General features: G+C 41.1%; 1 protein-coding gene across 8 annotated transcripts in view; it reads left to right on the forward strand.

The window, feature by feature from the left end:
- PATJ (PATJ crumbs cell polarity complex component) overlaps window positions 1-13192 on the forward strand; it is a 212504-nt gene that overhangs the window by 40047 nt on the left and 159265 nt on the right. For all 8 annotated transcript variants that reach the window (XM_065555402.1, XM_065555403.1, XM_065555408.1 and 5 more), the window contains 4 exons: window positions 1430-1506; window positions 2975-3031; window positions 5297-5431; window positions 10538-10705. In XM_065555402.1, the coding sequence (XP_065411474.1) occupies window positions 1430-1506; window positions 2975-3031; window positions 5297-5431; window positions 10538-10705 (437 nt within the window). The remainder of the gene's footprint in view (window positions 1-1429; window positions 1507-2974; window positions 3032-5296; window positions 5432-10537; window positions 10706-13192) is intronic.

Here is a 13192-nt window from a genome sequence, read left to right on the forward strand (position 1 = left end):
TCTGAGGTCAGACGTATATGTACAATGGAGACTTCAAATTGAAATCTGAGCTGCTTGGTTCTATACAGAGAAATTCTGGTTAGGCAGCTGAGGTAAACTTGGCTGTCTGCTGTGACAGAAAGTGGTTGGTAGGGATCTAAAGCTGGGGCTCAACATTGGGAGGGAAAAATAATTAGCATAGAGACCTGATCTCTTGGGGGTGTTGCATTGTAATGCAAATAACTCCGAGCCTTTGTTTTTAACTGTTGCTATTTGATTCTTCCATTGTTACTGAAATAATTGAATAGCTTACAATTCCAAGTAATAAAGCGATGTAATGAGGATTGTGTTGCAAGTCTGATTTGTTAGTTCTATCCTCTAATATTGAAAAGTGAAGGGGAGATTTTCAAAGGCACCCAATTCCTCTTGACTTTTAATGGGAGTTACGCTTCCAACTCCTAAGGTATTTTGTTTAACAAAACATTCAACATTCAAAATGACATGCACACACTTAAAGACTGAAAAGGGCTGCTGTTGTGATTTGCATTCCAATTCCGGTAAGATGACATGTCAGTGATACCAGTGTTCTGTTATTTGTCCAGACTTGTGACAATATTATGGCCATTTAAAAATAGTTTTCAGTAAATTCATTCTCCAGTTGCTGCTGCTAGTTGGAATTTTGCTTTAGAGTTTGACTCTTACCAGCTCAACATTACTTAGGCTAGGAACTTTATATGTGTGCACTGAGCTTCTGGATGAGGTCAAATGCAGGGCAGCCAGTCATTTTATGCTGTCTAGCCCTGTCAAATTGTCTTACATGACTATAATACTGCCTTGGTTGCATAAGTAAGAAAGCTGAAAAGATATAAATGTCAAGATAGCCAAGTTCCCACGGAAGACTGGTTTAGAACTGGAGCTTATATTAAAGCTCATGTTACTCACTGGCCTAATTAAACCAGACAAGCCTTTATACCTGCCAAATGTATAAATAAAGTCTGCCGCTGCATTGTGCTGATGCAGTCCCTTGATAACAGCAATGTCTTGTCAGGTGTTTACTTCTCAAAAGGGGTTGGTGTGGGAAGGGGGGTAGCACTGCTCTGTAGTGGTGAATGTTTAAACAGCAACAAATTATAAAGCCATGTGAAATTTGCTTTGCAACCTAAAAGAGTGATTTATTTACGGTATTAAACGGTACAGAACTCACATCTCATCAAAGCAACCATTACCTTTTATGCTTCTCAACTGAATAAATTTCACTTCAGCAGTAGCTGACATTTGCATTGTTTTTCTTGCAAAAGTCTATTCTGATTTGCACTGCTTGATAGACCCAAATTAATGTATTTTTATTCTTCTGATCATTCTCCATAATATTTTATTTAAGCTGCATCTTTATTGAAGTAAATGTACTTGGCAGGGTTTAGTAAATTTAACATTCACTTTTATATTTTAGGAAGAGACCCAGACTCTCCAGAAAAGGAGTTGAAATCCAAATGGGGAAAACTGCTGGGACCTGATTATGAAGTCATGGTATGTTATCCTTCAATAAAGTACACTCATTTATGTTTCTTTAAATTACAATGCTGTGAGCTTAACTTTACAAGCTGCTCAGGGGTTGGAACAGATCAGTAGAGTAGCATTTTTTGTTTTCCCTGAACATTCAAGGATGAAATATAGGGATGTTATAATTAACACATTTTTGTTCTGTTTATATCTGTACTATTGCGTAAGTGTGAGTAATGTTTTTTTTTAAATCAACCTCATTTTAAAATTTGTAACATATCAGCCACTTAAAATATTTGGCATTTTTATGATTGTTTTTATGATCTGTTTGTTTTATTGTACACTTAGAAAAGGCTCAGGATATGAGTCGTATGTTTCATAATGAATCTTACATTTTTATTAGAAGAATGATTATCAAAAGTATTTGGGAGAAAAGGAAGTAGTTCAAGTTAGGTAGGGGCAACTTTGTGGTGCTAACTGCCCTTTAGATTTTTCTTCACGTCTTATTAGAGAATTGTCAAGGAAGAGATTGATTACATTTCTAAATACGAGTCATCACAGGGGGAATGACCGGGTTTTTTTGTATTCAGTACTGCTTTTTAAGACTGCTAACTGAGTGCGTTTTAAAATAAAGCATTCAAGCCAACATCCTTTTCTGATGACCTTAAAAAAATGGTTTATCTTTGCAATACATGTCCACTTGATTCAGAGACTTATTTTTACTGTTTGGCAGAACTATCACTCCAAATGTCTTGCTGGAAGATTTAAAGTAGAATTAAGAGGTGTCTTGAGGAGCTCCCTTCTCTGCAATCCATTAGTGCTCTTTTAAGAACTTTGAAGTCCATATAAGACTGTTTTGATTCAATAAATCTAGTTACCCATGCCAACTGCTAGATATCCCCATCCTTGCACTGCCAGAGCCTGACATTACTTTCTTTAGCACCATCCCATTTTCCAATATATGTATGGGAAGTAAAGCTGATTCATGAAGCTCAGTGGGACAAATTTTCCTTTCATTGTAGCAAATGTGGTTGTGATGGTGAAAATGTCAAAATTTGGCCCATCTGAATAATAAAAGATCATGGTTGACCAGCACCTTTTTCAAAGTCTTTGTTTTCTTCCTTTGCATATGCCTCTTTTCCATTTTGCAACACCTCGCTTTACCATGACGCACAGTTTGGTTTGAGTCTGATAATGTAAACCCTTACATTGTCCTTACAGCCACACACAGCTCCATTTAAATCTATAGGACTACTAAGGGTTTGAAGGATTGAGCCCTTTCTGATCACAGCCACCAACACTTTCTGAGGTGAGGGGCTGGTTACTGAGTGTGGAAGGCACCAAAGTGGACCAAGACATGAATTAAAAAGCATAATTTTCTTGTCCCCTTATTTTACTGTTGGCTGTTCTTATAATCAGTCCTTTACTATAATTCAGCACTCTATTAAAGTTTGTATACTAGTAGTATTTAATTGTCATGGTGTACAATTTTTAGGTGGTTCGTGTGGACATGCAAATTACAGATGATGCTGAGCTCCAAAAATACTCAAAGGTATGGAATCTTATTTCATTTTCTCTTTTTTTTTTTTTTTTTTTTTTTTTTTTTGAGATGGGCATGAACCAAAACCCTAGAGATGAATACTTCTGAAATATGGGTGAGTTCCAGCGTTGGCTCTAGCTCACCTCTTGGAGAAATACTGCCACTTGCTGCCAGTGCTGCTTAAGTATACTGGGTCTGAATTCCTTCACACGCCTTTTCTGAAAGAAGAAAAACCCAAAACCAAAAAACCCCACATAGGAAAATAGATCACGTAGAGTGTCCTAAATCTCCTCAGACTCTGTCGGGCAAGTGGGGAGCATGACTTTCAAGAATCTAGGGCCGCTCACTTCTAAATCTGGGGGCTGCTGGCTTCAGTGCTTTAGCTGATGCCAGCTGTTAGGATAGGAGTTGGAGAGAAGCAAGAGTGGCACCTTGAATAATACCTGGAAACCGGTGCAGACTATGGAGCAGAGTGTCACACTGACTACAAGAAACTTTTTGCTCGGTAAGGTCCTAATGCCGTACGGGGTTTGCAAGTATGGACTCTTACTACTGTACGGAGTCACATTGACTGCAGTATCAGAGCCTAAATGGGCATCTGTCCAGAAGCAGCTGGGTACCAGCAAGATCACCAAGTTGTGAACTTGAGTGATAGAAGCCAGGCAGAGTTCCTAAATCAAGGGAACAGATATTATCTCTGCTATCTTCTTTGTTTCTTCACAGCCTGCTAGCTTGTCTGGATTGAGCCTCAGCTAGCCTGCTCAGAAAGTTTTCCTAATGGTCGCAGATATTTGCTATGTGGAGTTTTACTAGAGAGGAATACAGTGTTGAGGTTGTCCCTAGGAAAATGGCCAGCACAAAATCAATGAAATTTCTTGTGGAAATATGGATACAAGTGATAGCAACTATTTGCAAAAGATGCTTCAGAGAGATGTTCCCTGCACCAAAGCCTGATAGAAATGTCATCAAGAAATGAGATGACTGATTGTATGGTTAGGTTTTATTGGCTTCCTCTAAAATAGTGATTATGATCCTGTGACAGATGTGGCAATTTCCTGCAATACCCTTGAAAGACTTTATTAAGTTTATGTACTATTGTGGACTGGGATTGTATGTCATCTCTTTAGGGGGAGAGATGTGACTGACATAAAACCTGGAAGTTCAAAAGACTGTACTGAAAATATGTCAGACAAGTATAGACTTTTGGGACAATAAGTGTTACATGGATTTCCTGGGGAATACCTCAGGAGAGGTTAATGCAAATTCTCCAACTCTGGTTATGCAAAAACCTAGAGTTATGAAGCTATGCTCTGAGGCAAGGGTCTTGTCTGCTGATTACCTGTTACGGCATGCCAAGACCAAAGGGCCAAGCTGTAGAAAGAAATAGCAGATCTACCCAGCCTGGATTTTGGTTCTGGCTTCAAGACAGATATGAACTTGTATCGGGGAAACCTAGTGGTTGGTTTTGAAGGACTAAAACCTATCAGAGCTCTAGGCTGGAGTTGGGTGACCTCATAATTTTTTTAGCATATGTGTAAGAACTTTTATTGTTTTTAATGTTTTCTCTGTAATGCTTTTACCTTATGAATAAATGTGATTGCTTAAAAGTTGTATGGTGACTTACAACTTTGGGCAGTAAACTGTCCGTAGAAAGCAAAGCACAGATGCTAGCCTTTTTAGGCAATCTGACTTGCTGGGCATATCACAGTGGAAGGTGCAAGGAGCTGTATAGCCTTAAAATCCCTGATCAAGAGGGAGTGGGACATAGGTCTCTGCCTAAGAGAGGTGATGACTGGGAGCTGTAAGCCTAAAGAGAGTGCCCTTGATTAACCATGGAGGGGGAATACAGGTGCCTTTACGCTGAAGCTGTCACAAGTAAGATCTTCCTCTTTTGGATATGCCTTTAGTGGAGAGTAACTCAAGTTTTAGACAGAGGATAGATGTCAGGTGCTCTTTTTAGGGGCAGTCTTATACATCCACCTCTCTTCTGTTTTTTTTTTTTTTTTCCAGTTCATCACTGTAGTGATATTTTTGAGAAGAAGATAGTGATGTACGTTTTTCCAAAAGACAGACTGTGCAAGGAAAAAACAGCAATCTAACTGAATAGAAAAATTAACAAAATTTGTGTGATGCAACACTAGTTATGTCAGAGTTAGGATTTAAATATGCTAATGTGCAGCTAGTTTAATTTGAATTGGTCAGTTATTGAAAGTTGAATGCATTTGTTACATATAGGAATACATGTTTGTAAACATAGGCACTGCTTATTTTTTGCAGCTATTGCCTCTCCACACTTTGAGATTAGGAGTTGAACTTGATACATTTGATGGACATCACTACATATCTTCAATTGCTCCAGATGGTCCAATTGCTATGCTTGGCCTACTGCAACTGGAGGATGAACTTCTAGAGGTAAAGTCCACAGAACTAGAAATGAAGTGTTGTTCTTTCTGCTCAGACTCTTTAAAAATATGCTTTTATGGCATTTTAGGTTGGCTAATGCATGTGCACAGTAGTATCTTTTAAACAGTCAATGGGTAGGAGGAGCATGGGGCTAGGAGTCAGAAAAGCTGGGTTCTGTACTATTCTGGCTCTGCCACAGGCTTCCTGTAAGATTAGGGACAAGTCAGTACATTGTTTTGTGCCTTAGTCTTGCTGTTGGTAAATGGGAAAATAATGCTGCTCTACCTTGCCAAGGGTCTTGTCAGGTTTATGTAATTATTTGTGAAGTGCTCAGATACTAAGGAGATGAGTGCAATGATGATGTTTGTATTCGGCATACTTTTTAATCTATGGTACCTGAATTAAGAGTCTTTGGCCTTGTCGAAAAGTCGATCTAAGCTACACAATTTGAGTTACGTGAATAGCATAACTCAAATCGACCTACCTTAGATCTATTTACAGTGGGGGCCACACTACGCAACGTCGACGGGAGACACTCTTCCGTTGACTCCCCTTATTCTTCTCTAGCAGGTGGAGTACAGGAGTCGACGGGAGAGTGATTGGCGGTCGATTTAGCGGGTCTTCACTAGACCCGCTAAATCGACCGCCGATGCATCGATTGCCGCAGGGTCGATCCTCTGGTAAAAGCCCTTTGAATAGTTAACTTTTGCATTTCTGTGGTTGGTAATCTCTCTTTCTGAATATTAACCACCCCCCAAAACCCTACAAGCACCCAGTCACATTGCAGTGATGGTTTGTGTTGTTCCTTTCACTCTCTGGAACTTGGATATTGAATTCAAAGACAAAACTTGTGTGTATGAGCAAGCAGAGTGTGTTAATGATTAATCTTCACAGAGTAGGTATTGGGGTGTGGGCTTGTGCTGCTTTGGTGTGATCAGACCAGAATAAGAACCTGTTTACTTTGGAGAAATACATATAAATATTTTTAATGGCAGGATATCAAGGATAAAATAGTAATTTTTTTCAATTGATTTTTTTGCTGTTTCTTTATTAAGACATGGAAAAAAATTAACTCTATGTAGGGTGGTGACGTGTAGGGGTGAGAGTAATAGACTTCTTAAATTGAGCTTTACTGGACCTGCTCCTAGTGGCAGCAAAGAACAAAGACCCACTGACTTCAGTGAGAAAAGGATCAGGGTCTTTGCTAGATTAGTTCATCTTTGGTCCAGGGCTCAGGTGGCCTGGGCTCTGGTTATTATTAACCCTTTAGCACCAAAAACGCCTACTTGTATCACTGAGAACTAATGCATGTTCTTGTATTATTGCTTAACAGAGGAAATCTGGATTTCCACATGACAGGGTTAATGGAATGTTGAAAGTGTTATTTAAATATCTTGGCCATTAAACAAAAATTTGAATACTAAAAGCAAAAAAATCCACACTCTGGAAAAATTTTATTGCATAAATAATAAAGAAAAATTGTTTCAATTTATACAAGTCCACAAGTATGTCCAGCGCTAGTGAATTTTATAATTTTTAACCCCCCGCCCTCCCCCCGTAGCTTAAAAAACAGCTGAAACAAAACTGTGCTCTAGGGCTAAAACTATATATGCCAAATTTCAGCCTAGAGCATGTTTTTACAGCCAAGCTATAAATCCTCTTAAATAGGGGCTTGTAATGGAAATTATGACAGTCCCTTAACTAAAGCGAACAGCATTACACAGGTGCTGATATAACAACTGGAGATAGTTTGGATTAATAATTAATGAGGGAGATACATTTTTAAATGTATAGCAAGTTTAAACATTTATAAAGGTCTGCTTGATACAGACTGCTTACAAAAAATTCCTGTTTTAACTGATTTTCTTGTGTTTGTTTTCCTGGTGTCCATTGCCTCCTTGTCACTCTCCCAATCCATTTTGTTCTAAAACCTCCATTACTGTCATTCGGTGGAATGGCTAGTATGGAGTGATCAGTGGATGGGGCATCTGGCACCCTTCCTGCTTAGAGATTGATCTCCAGCAGCTATAAGAGAGCAGCGAGGGAGTCCCCAAGTCTGCTGGTGGACATAGAGTAGCCCTTGTCATCAATCACAGAACGCTGAGAGATGATAACTTCCCACCACACTAGCACTCCAAATGCATTTTAAAAAAACAACAACTTTGCACTGATATTTTTGTTTAAATAATTAATTAACGGTTTAGCCTAATAGCTCAGCAGTCACGGCAATGCTGGATTACAGTTCCTAGAGCTCGTTGAAAACATCTGCCGTTTTAGAGGGCAAGAAAACAAGAATTCCAGTTCACAACAAACGTCAAGGTTTTGACTTGCAGTTTCGTTCTGATGTGGAACGAAAACGAGGCCTTTCTCATGAGTTTTTGCCGAACAGCACCATAGAGTTAGGTGATGCCTATGCTTATGACAGCATGTAAAGTCCTGGCATTACACATGTAGCTCCATACAGCAGGGAAAGGCTCTAGAAGCAGGACACTACATTGCTAAAAATGACAGTGCAGACGTGGGAGGCACTGCTTAGGCATCTAAAGAGCCAAGTAGGGTATACACCCTTAAGGTTCAGGCATGTAGAGCACACTATTTGCCTAAGCAGTGCCTCCTGTCTACATTGCTACTTACTGCACTGCCTACTGCTACACTGTGCTAGTTGACCGTGCAGCGTCTGTACTCTACACGCTGCTGTAATGTAGACATAACTCTAGGTCTGCGTGTATCTGTCTCTCTCCTGTTGAAATTGTTCTGCTTCATATAAATAATTGTTAGGCCAAGATAAAGACATTGACTCCATTGCCTCATAGTTAGGACATTCACCTGGGATAGGAGAGCCTCAGATTCAAGTCCCTGCTCTGAATAGGGCAGAGTAGGGACTTGAACCTGGGTCTTCCATGTCCCAGCTGAGTGCCTTTGTCAGTATGCCATTGGCTATTCTGAGGCATGTCTCTCAGTCTCTCTCTTGAGCTGAGAAACCTTTGTGATGAAAGTTTTGTTGAAACAGAGATGCTTCTGTGACCAGCTTGTTTTGTAAATCAGCGTTTCCCAATAAAATATATTTTGTGGGAAAATTTCCTGACAAGCTCTGCTGACTGTATAACTCTAGATCAGCGGTTCTCAAACTGGGTCGGGACCCCAAAGCGGGTTACGACCCTGTTTTAATGGGGTCACCAGGGTTGGTGGTAGACTTGCCAAGGCCAAAGCCGAAGCCTGAGCCCCATCACCTGGGGCCGAAGCCCGAGGGCTTCAGCCCTGGGTGGCAGGGCTCAGATTACAGGCAGTCTGCCTGGGTCTGAAGCCCTTGAGCTTTGGCTTCGCCCCTCTCCACCCCCACCCCAGCTGGGGCGGCGGGACTTGAGTGGACTCAAGCTTTGTTCCTTGCTGCTGGGGTCATGTTGTAATTTTTGTTGTCAGAAGGGGGTTGCGGTGCAAAAACCCTGCTCTAGATTATCTCCTCAATTGTGTTACAAAGTTGAGAGGAAAATGGTAGGTTCTTAAACAGCATAACTCATATTTAAACTACATAAACACAAAGCAAAAGAGGAAGAATTGATCTTATCTAAGGAAAAGTGATGACTCTGGAAGATAGGTATATGATATAGTATGGGGCATGTAATCTTAACCAAACCAACCTAAATCACATCCACAGGGATGGAGATACTGGAAATGACATTGGGCAGATATTGACTTCAGTAGACATATGCACTACTTGATAGCTGTAGAATCAGGGTGTTTTGTCAGGCCATTGACACTTGGTGAAATTCTGCATTCTTTGTATATGTAATATTTTTACAGTGCAACCAAGTGTAACACCTAGATACGTTCTTTGTGTGGACACTACCAACTGTTAAGTTGAGAGAGGGTGGAAAACTCATCATATTTAGGTTTCTTAAAAAAGAGGGGGGGGAAAGAGTATTATTGCAGTAAGCCACTTTGAAGGGAATATTATTTTACATAACCACCATCTGTGGTTGTAAAAATCATTAGCGATTGCCTTGTGGTCTTCCGTTATCACTGAGCAGCTAAAGTTTATGGGATGATCAGGCTTAACTTGTCAGGACTTTCTGCTGAATTGCTTATTGTAATTGCTTTTTCTTTTTATTGTGTAAAGCATTTGTGTATATTCTCTCAAGGATCTAGTTCATTTCATCCATTTGACTATATTTTTAAAGCCTGCAACAATTGTTGAAGTTTGGACTTGGTGCATTTGATTTAGAACAGCTCAAAATCATCCAGATCTTGAATTGTTGGTGAAATATTTCCTCAAACTCTATTTTTTGATGCCAACACACCAATTGCCTCTCCAGAATGTTTTGGGATTTCCAACCAGCTCTACTTTGGCTTCATCATTGATCCTAACTGGTATCCTTGTTGGCAGACTTGGCAGAGAAACCATGGATTGACTGGGACATGGAGAATGAATAACACTCTCAATCTGGCCCACGTAGAATGTAATTTGGGCACATGGGTGGGACAGTGGGCAGGAGTTTGCATTGCCAGTGGGATGCCTGTTGATGAAAAGAGCACTTCAGTGATGTGGGTTGTCAAGCCAGCAGTTTATACAGGCACTGAAAAGTGCTTAATAAATAAAGCGTTCTGACATTAGGACTAATTCTAAAAGCACTTTAAACTAAAGTCAAGTACTGCTGAAATCAGTTTTCCTGTCTGTGCATTGTGGGAGGCTGTGAATAACTTACCTGGAAGGAGCCCAGAAAGAATGACTACCATGATGAAGGGATTAAGACCAAAATGCCTGCTGTAGGAGGTGTTGGGACTAGAAACACAGAGGGCAGGAAATAAATGAAGGGAAGCTGAATAAAACAGAAGACATGGATCACCATTATGTAATAACAATAAAGTCACCAGAATCCGGAGATGGAATAACAGTCTTACAGTAATTTATGTATATTTTAGGGGGTACATTAACTAAACCACTCAAGCTTCACTGGAATCCCTCAGTGAAATTAGACCTTTATACAGTTGGGGAGGACAATTATTGCATATAATGTAATGGTTTAAAGTAAACAAGAGAATATTTTTATTGCAGAACCTGATCAATATCCTTTTAAATATCTGAATGGTGGTGCATGTTTTCTCTTTTCTGCCTAGGTAAATGGAGTTCAGCTTTATGGAAAATCCCGCCGTGAGGCAGTTTCTTTTCTGAAAGAAGTGCCGCCTCCGTTCACTCTGGTTTGTTGTCGGCGCCTGTTTGACGATGGTGGCGAATCCTTTGTGGATGAGCTCAGCACCATCGAGGTTTCGTCTCCGGAGCCAAAGGTAGCGCTAAGAGATTGTTTAGCTCAGTTGGACAGAAGTTCACTAACTTTCTAAAGACAGTGTTTTTTTGGCTTCCCTCTTGTTTGCTTCAACCAATTTCAGCTCTTTAAAACAAAAATGTCTGAAATCCATTTGCGTGGATATGTACATCAGCTCTTTGTACCCAACTGTCTTGCAAAATGGTCTTTACATCACATCTCTGTTTCACATGGAAATGCCAAGCAGGTTAAAAGACATGAGAAACCAGCTCAGTAAGAGGGATTTACTTTGTAATTATGTAGGGTCATCACTTCGAATCTTTAACAAAAGCTCATTGTATTTTGTCCTGAGGGTTATCCATGTGCTTGGTGTTGTTGGAAACATGAAAGATAACATCTGTTTCCAATCCCAGTAAGATAAACAACACAGCTCTGATATCATAATACAACCAGATGATAGGATTCAGCACTGATTGTTTGATTTGTCAGAAGTTGTTGATTTGTTCAAATCGCTTTGCTATGTCCGATGTCATCTGTGGTTTTTCAAACACCTTTCAGAATCCTTTTCTTTCTTCTTCCTTGCATTAATCCCATCAAATGGTTTCCACTCTGTGAGTTCTCTCCCTCCAAAGTGTTCTGTTCAGTGCCATATACTTAGGGCCCTACCAAATTCACGGTTGTGAAAAATGCGTCATGGACTGTGAAATCTGGTCTCCCCCGTGAAATCTGGTTTTTTGTGTACTTTTATCCTATACTATACAGATTTCACGGGGGAGACCAGCATATCTCAAACTGGGGGCCCCAGCCCAAAAGGGAGTTTGCAGGAGGGTCACAAGGCTATTGTAAAGGGGTCACAGTATTGCCACCTTTACTTCTGCGTTGCCTTTGGAGCTGGGCAGTTGGAGAGTGGTGGATGCCGGCCACCCAGCTCTGAAGGCAGTGCCACAGGCAGCAACAGCGCAGAAGTAAAGATGGCAATACCATATCATGCCAGCCTTATTTCTGCCCTGCTGCTGGCAGCGGCGCGGCCTTTGGAGATGGGGTCCCAGCCAGTAGCTGCAGAACTTTCTGCAGCCAGGGGAGGTTCCTGGAGATGGATCTGAACCAGCCTTGGGAAGGGCCCCTGCAGGGGAAGAGGAAGTCCTGTCTCTCACCAACCCGGCCAGGACCTGCAGCTGAAGTGTGGCGTATGGTAGGAGCCCTGAGCCAGGGTGCCCTCAGCCCCTTCCCCTCCCCCTCCCTAGCTCCGGGTCCAGCACTCGGGGATTAAAGGGGTCTTGGGCTGTCTGTGGGTGTGTGTAGGTGGGTGTGTGACCACGGAAACCTGCCCCCACCATGGTGCCCTGGGTGGTTGCCCATAAGGCTGGCCCTGTCCACCCACAAAAGTGTTCTCCAGCTGCCCAGCTCTGAAGGCAGCACCGCCATCCCCAGCAATAGCACAGATGTAAGGGTGGCAACATTGCGACACCCCTCCCCCACTACAATAGCCTTGCGACACCTCCCCCACCATTGCCCCCTTTTGGGTTGTGGGCCCCACTGTTACAACACTGTGAAATTTCAGGTTTTAGTATCTAAAACAGTGACATTTATTATTTTTTAAATCCTATGACTGTGAAATTGACCAAAATTGACTGAATTTGGTAGGGCCCTACGTATGCTCTATCACACCACATGCTAACATGTCTTCCTTTATGCCATCCTACCACTCCTTGGGCTGGCCTTTCTCTTTTTCATTTAGTCTTGGTATATTGGGGTCTCTTACTCACAGTTTGCAGGACTGTGGTTTATATGCTCATGCCATTTGAGCCTGTACTCATGTTTTTTTGCATTTTGGGGGTGTTACTCTGAGCATATCTCTAGCATACACATTCCTCATCTGGTCTCTCTTGCTTACACCACTTGTCTATCTCCAAATTCGTATTTCTGTGCAACATCATTTGCTCATGTTTCTTCTTTGTTACCCAACACTCAGCAGCAGACTTGAAAACTGGATGAACCACAGTTTTACAGACTTCTCCTTTTACGCTTACTTGTATCTTCCTTTCACACCCTACACTACTTACCTCTTTCCTTTTGAGCCAAGCATTCATTATCCTCACTCTCTTATTTAATCCTCTATTTTCTCAGGTTCTGGACCCCCAATACTTGAAACTGCATTTTCAGTATTGACTGCGTGTCTAGTTTGAAGGATAATTCTACAGTGTTCATATAATTGAAATTACATACCATGTTCTCTTTCTCTGCTTATTTTGTGCCCCTGTCTCTCCAACACATCTCTCATTTTATCAAGATCCTCTTGTAGACTATTTTTCTTAGTGTATAGAATGATATAATCTGCAGACAACACGCACCAAGGTGTTTCCTTCTGTATGTTCCTTGTGGGGGTATCCAGGATGAGGTTAAACAAGAAAGGGCTCAATGCTGATCCCTGACACACTCCCACCTTTAGCAATAGTTTGTCTGTTTCACCACTAGAAGTTCTGAGTGTTGACCTTGCATCTACATAATG

Source organism: Chrysemys picta, chromosome 8 (genome assembly GCF_011386835.1).
Source record: "Chrysemys picta bellii isolate R12L10 chromosome 8, ASM1138683v2, whole genome shotgun sequence".
Lineage (NCBI taxonomy): Eukaryota > Metazoa > Chordata > Testudines > Emydidae > Chrysemys > Chrysemys picta.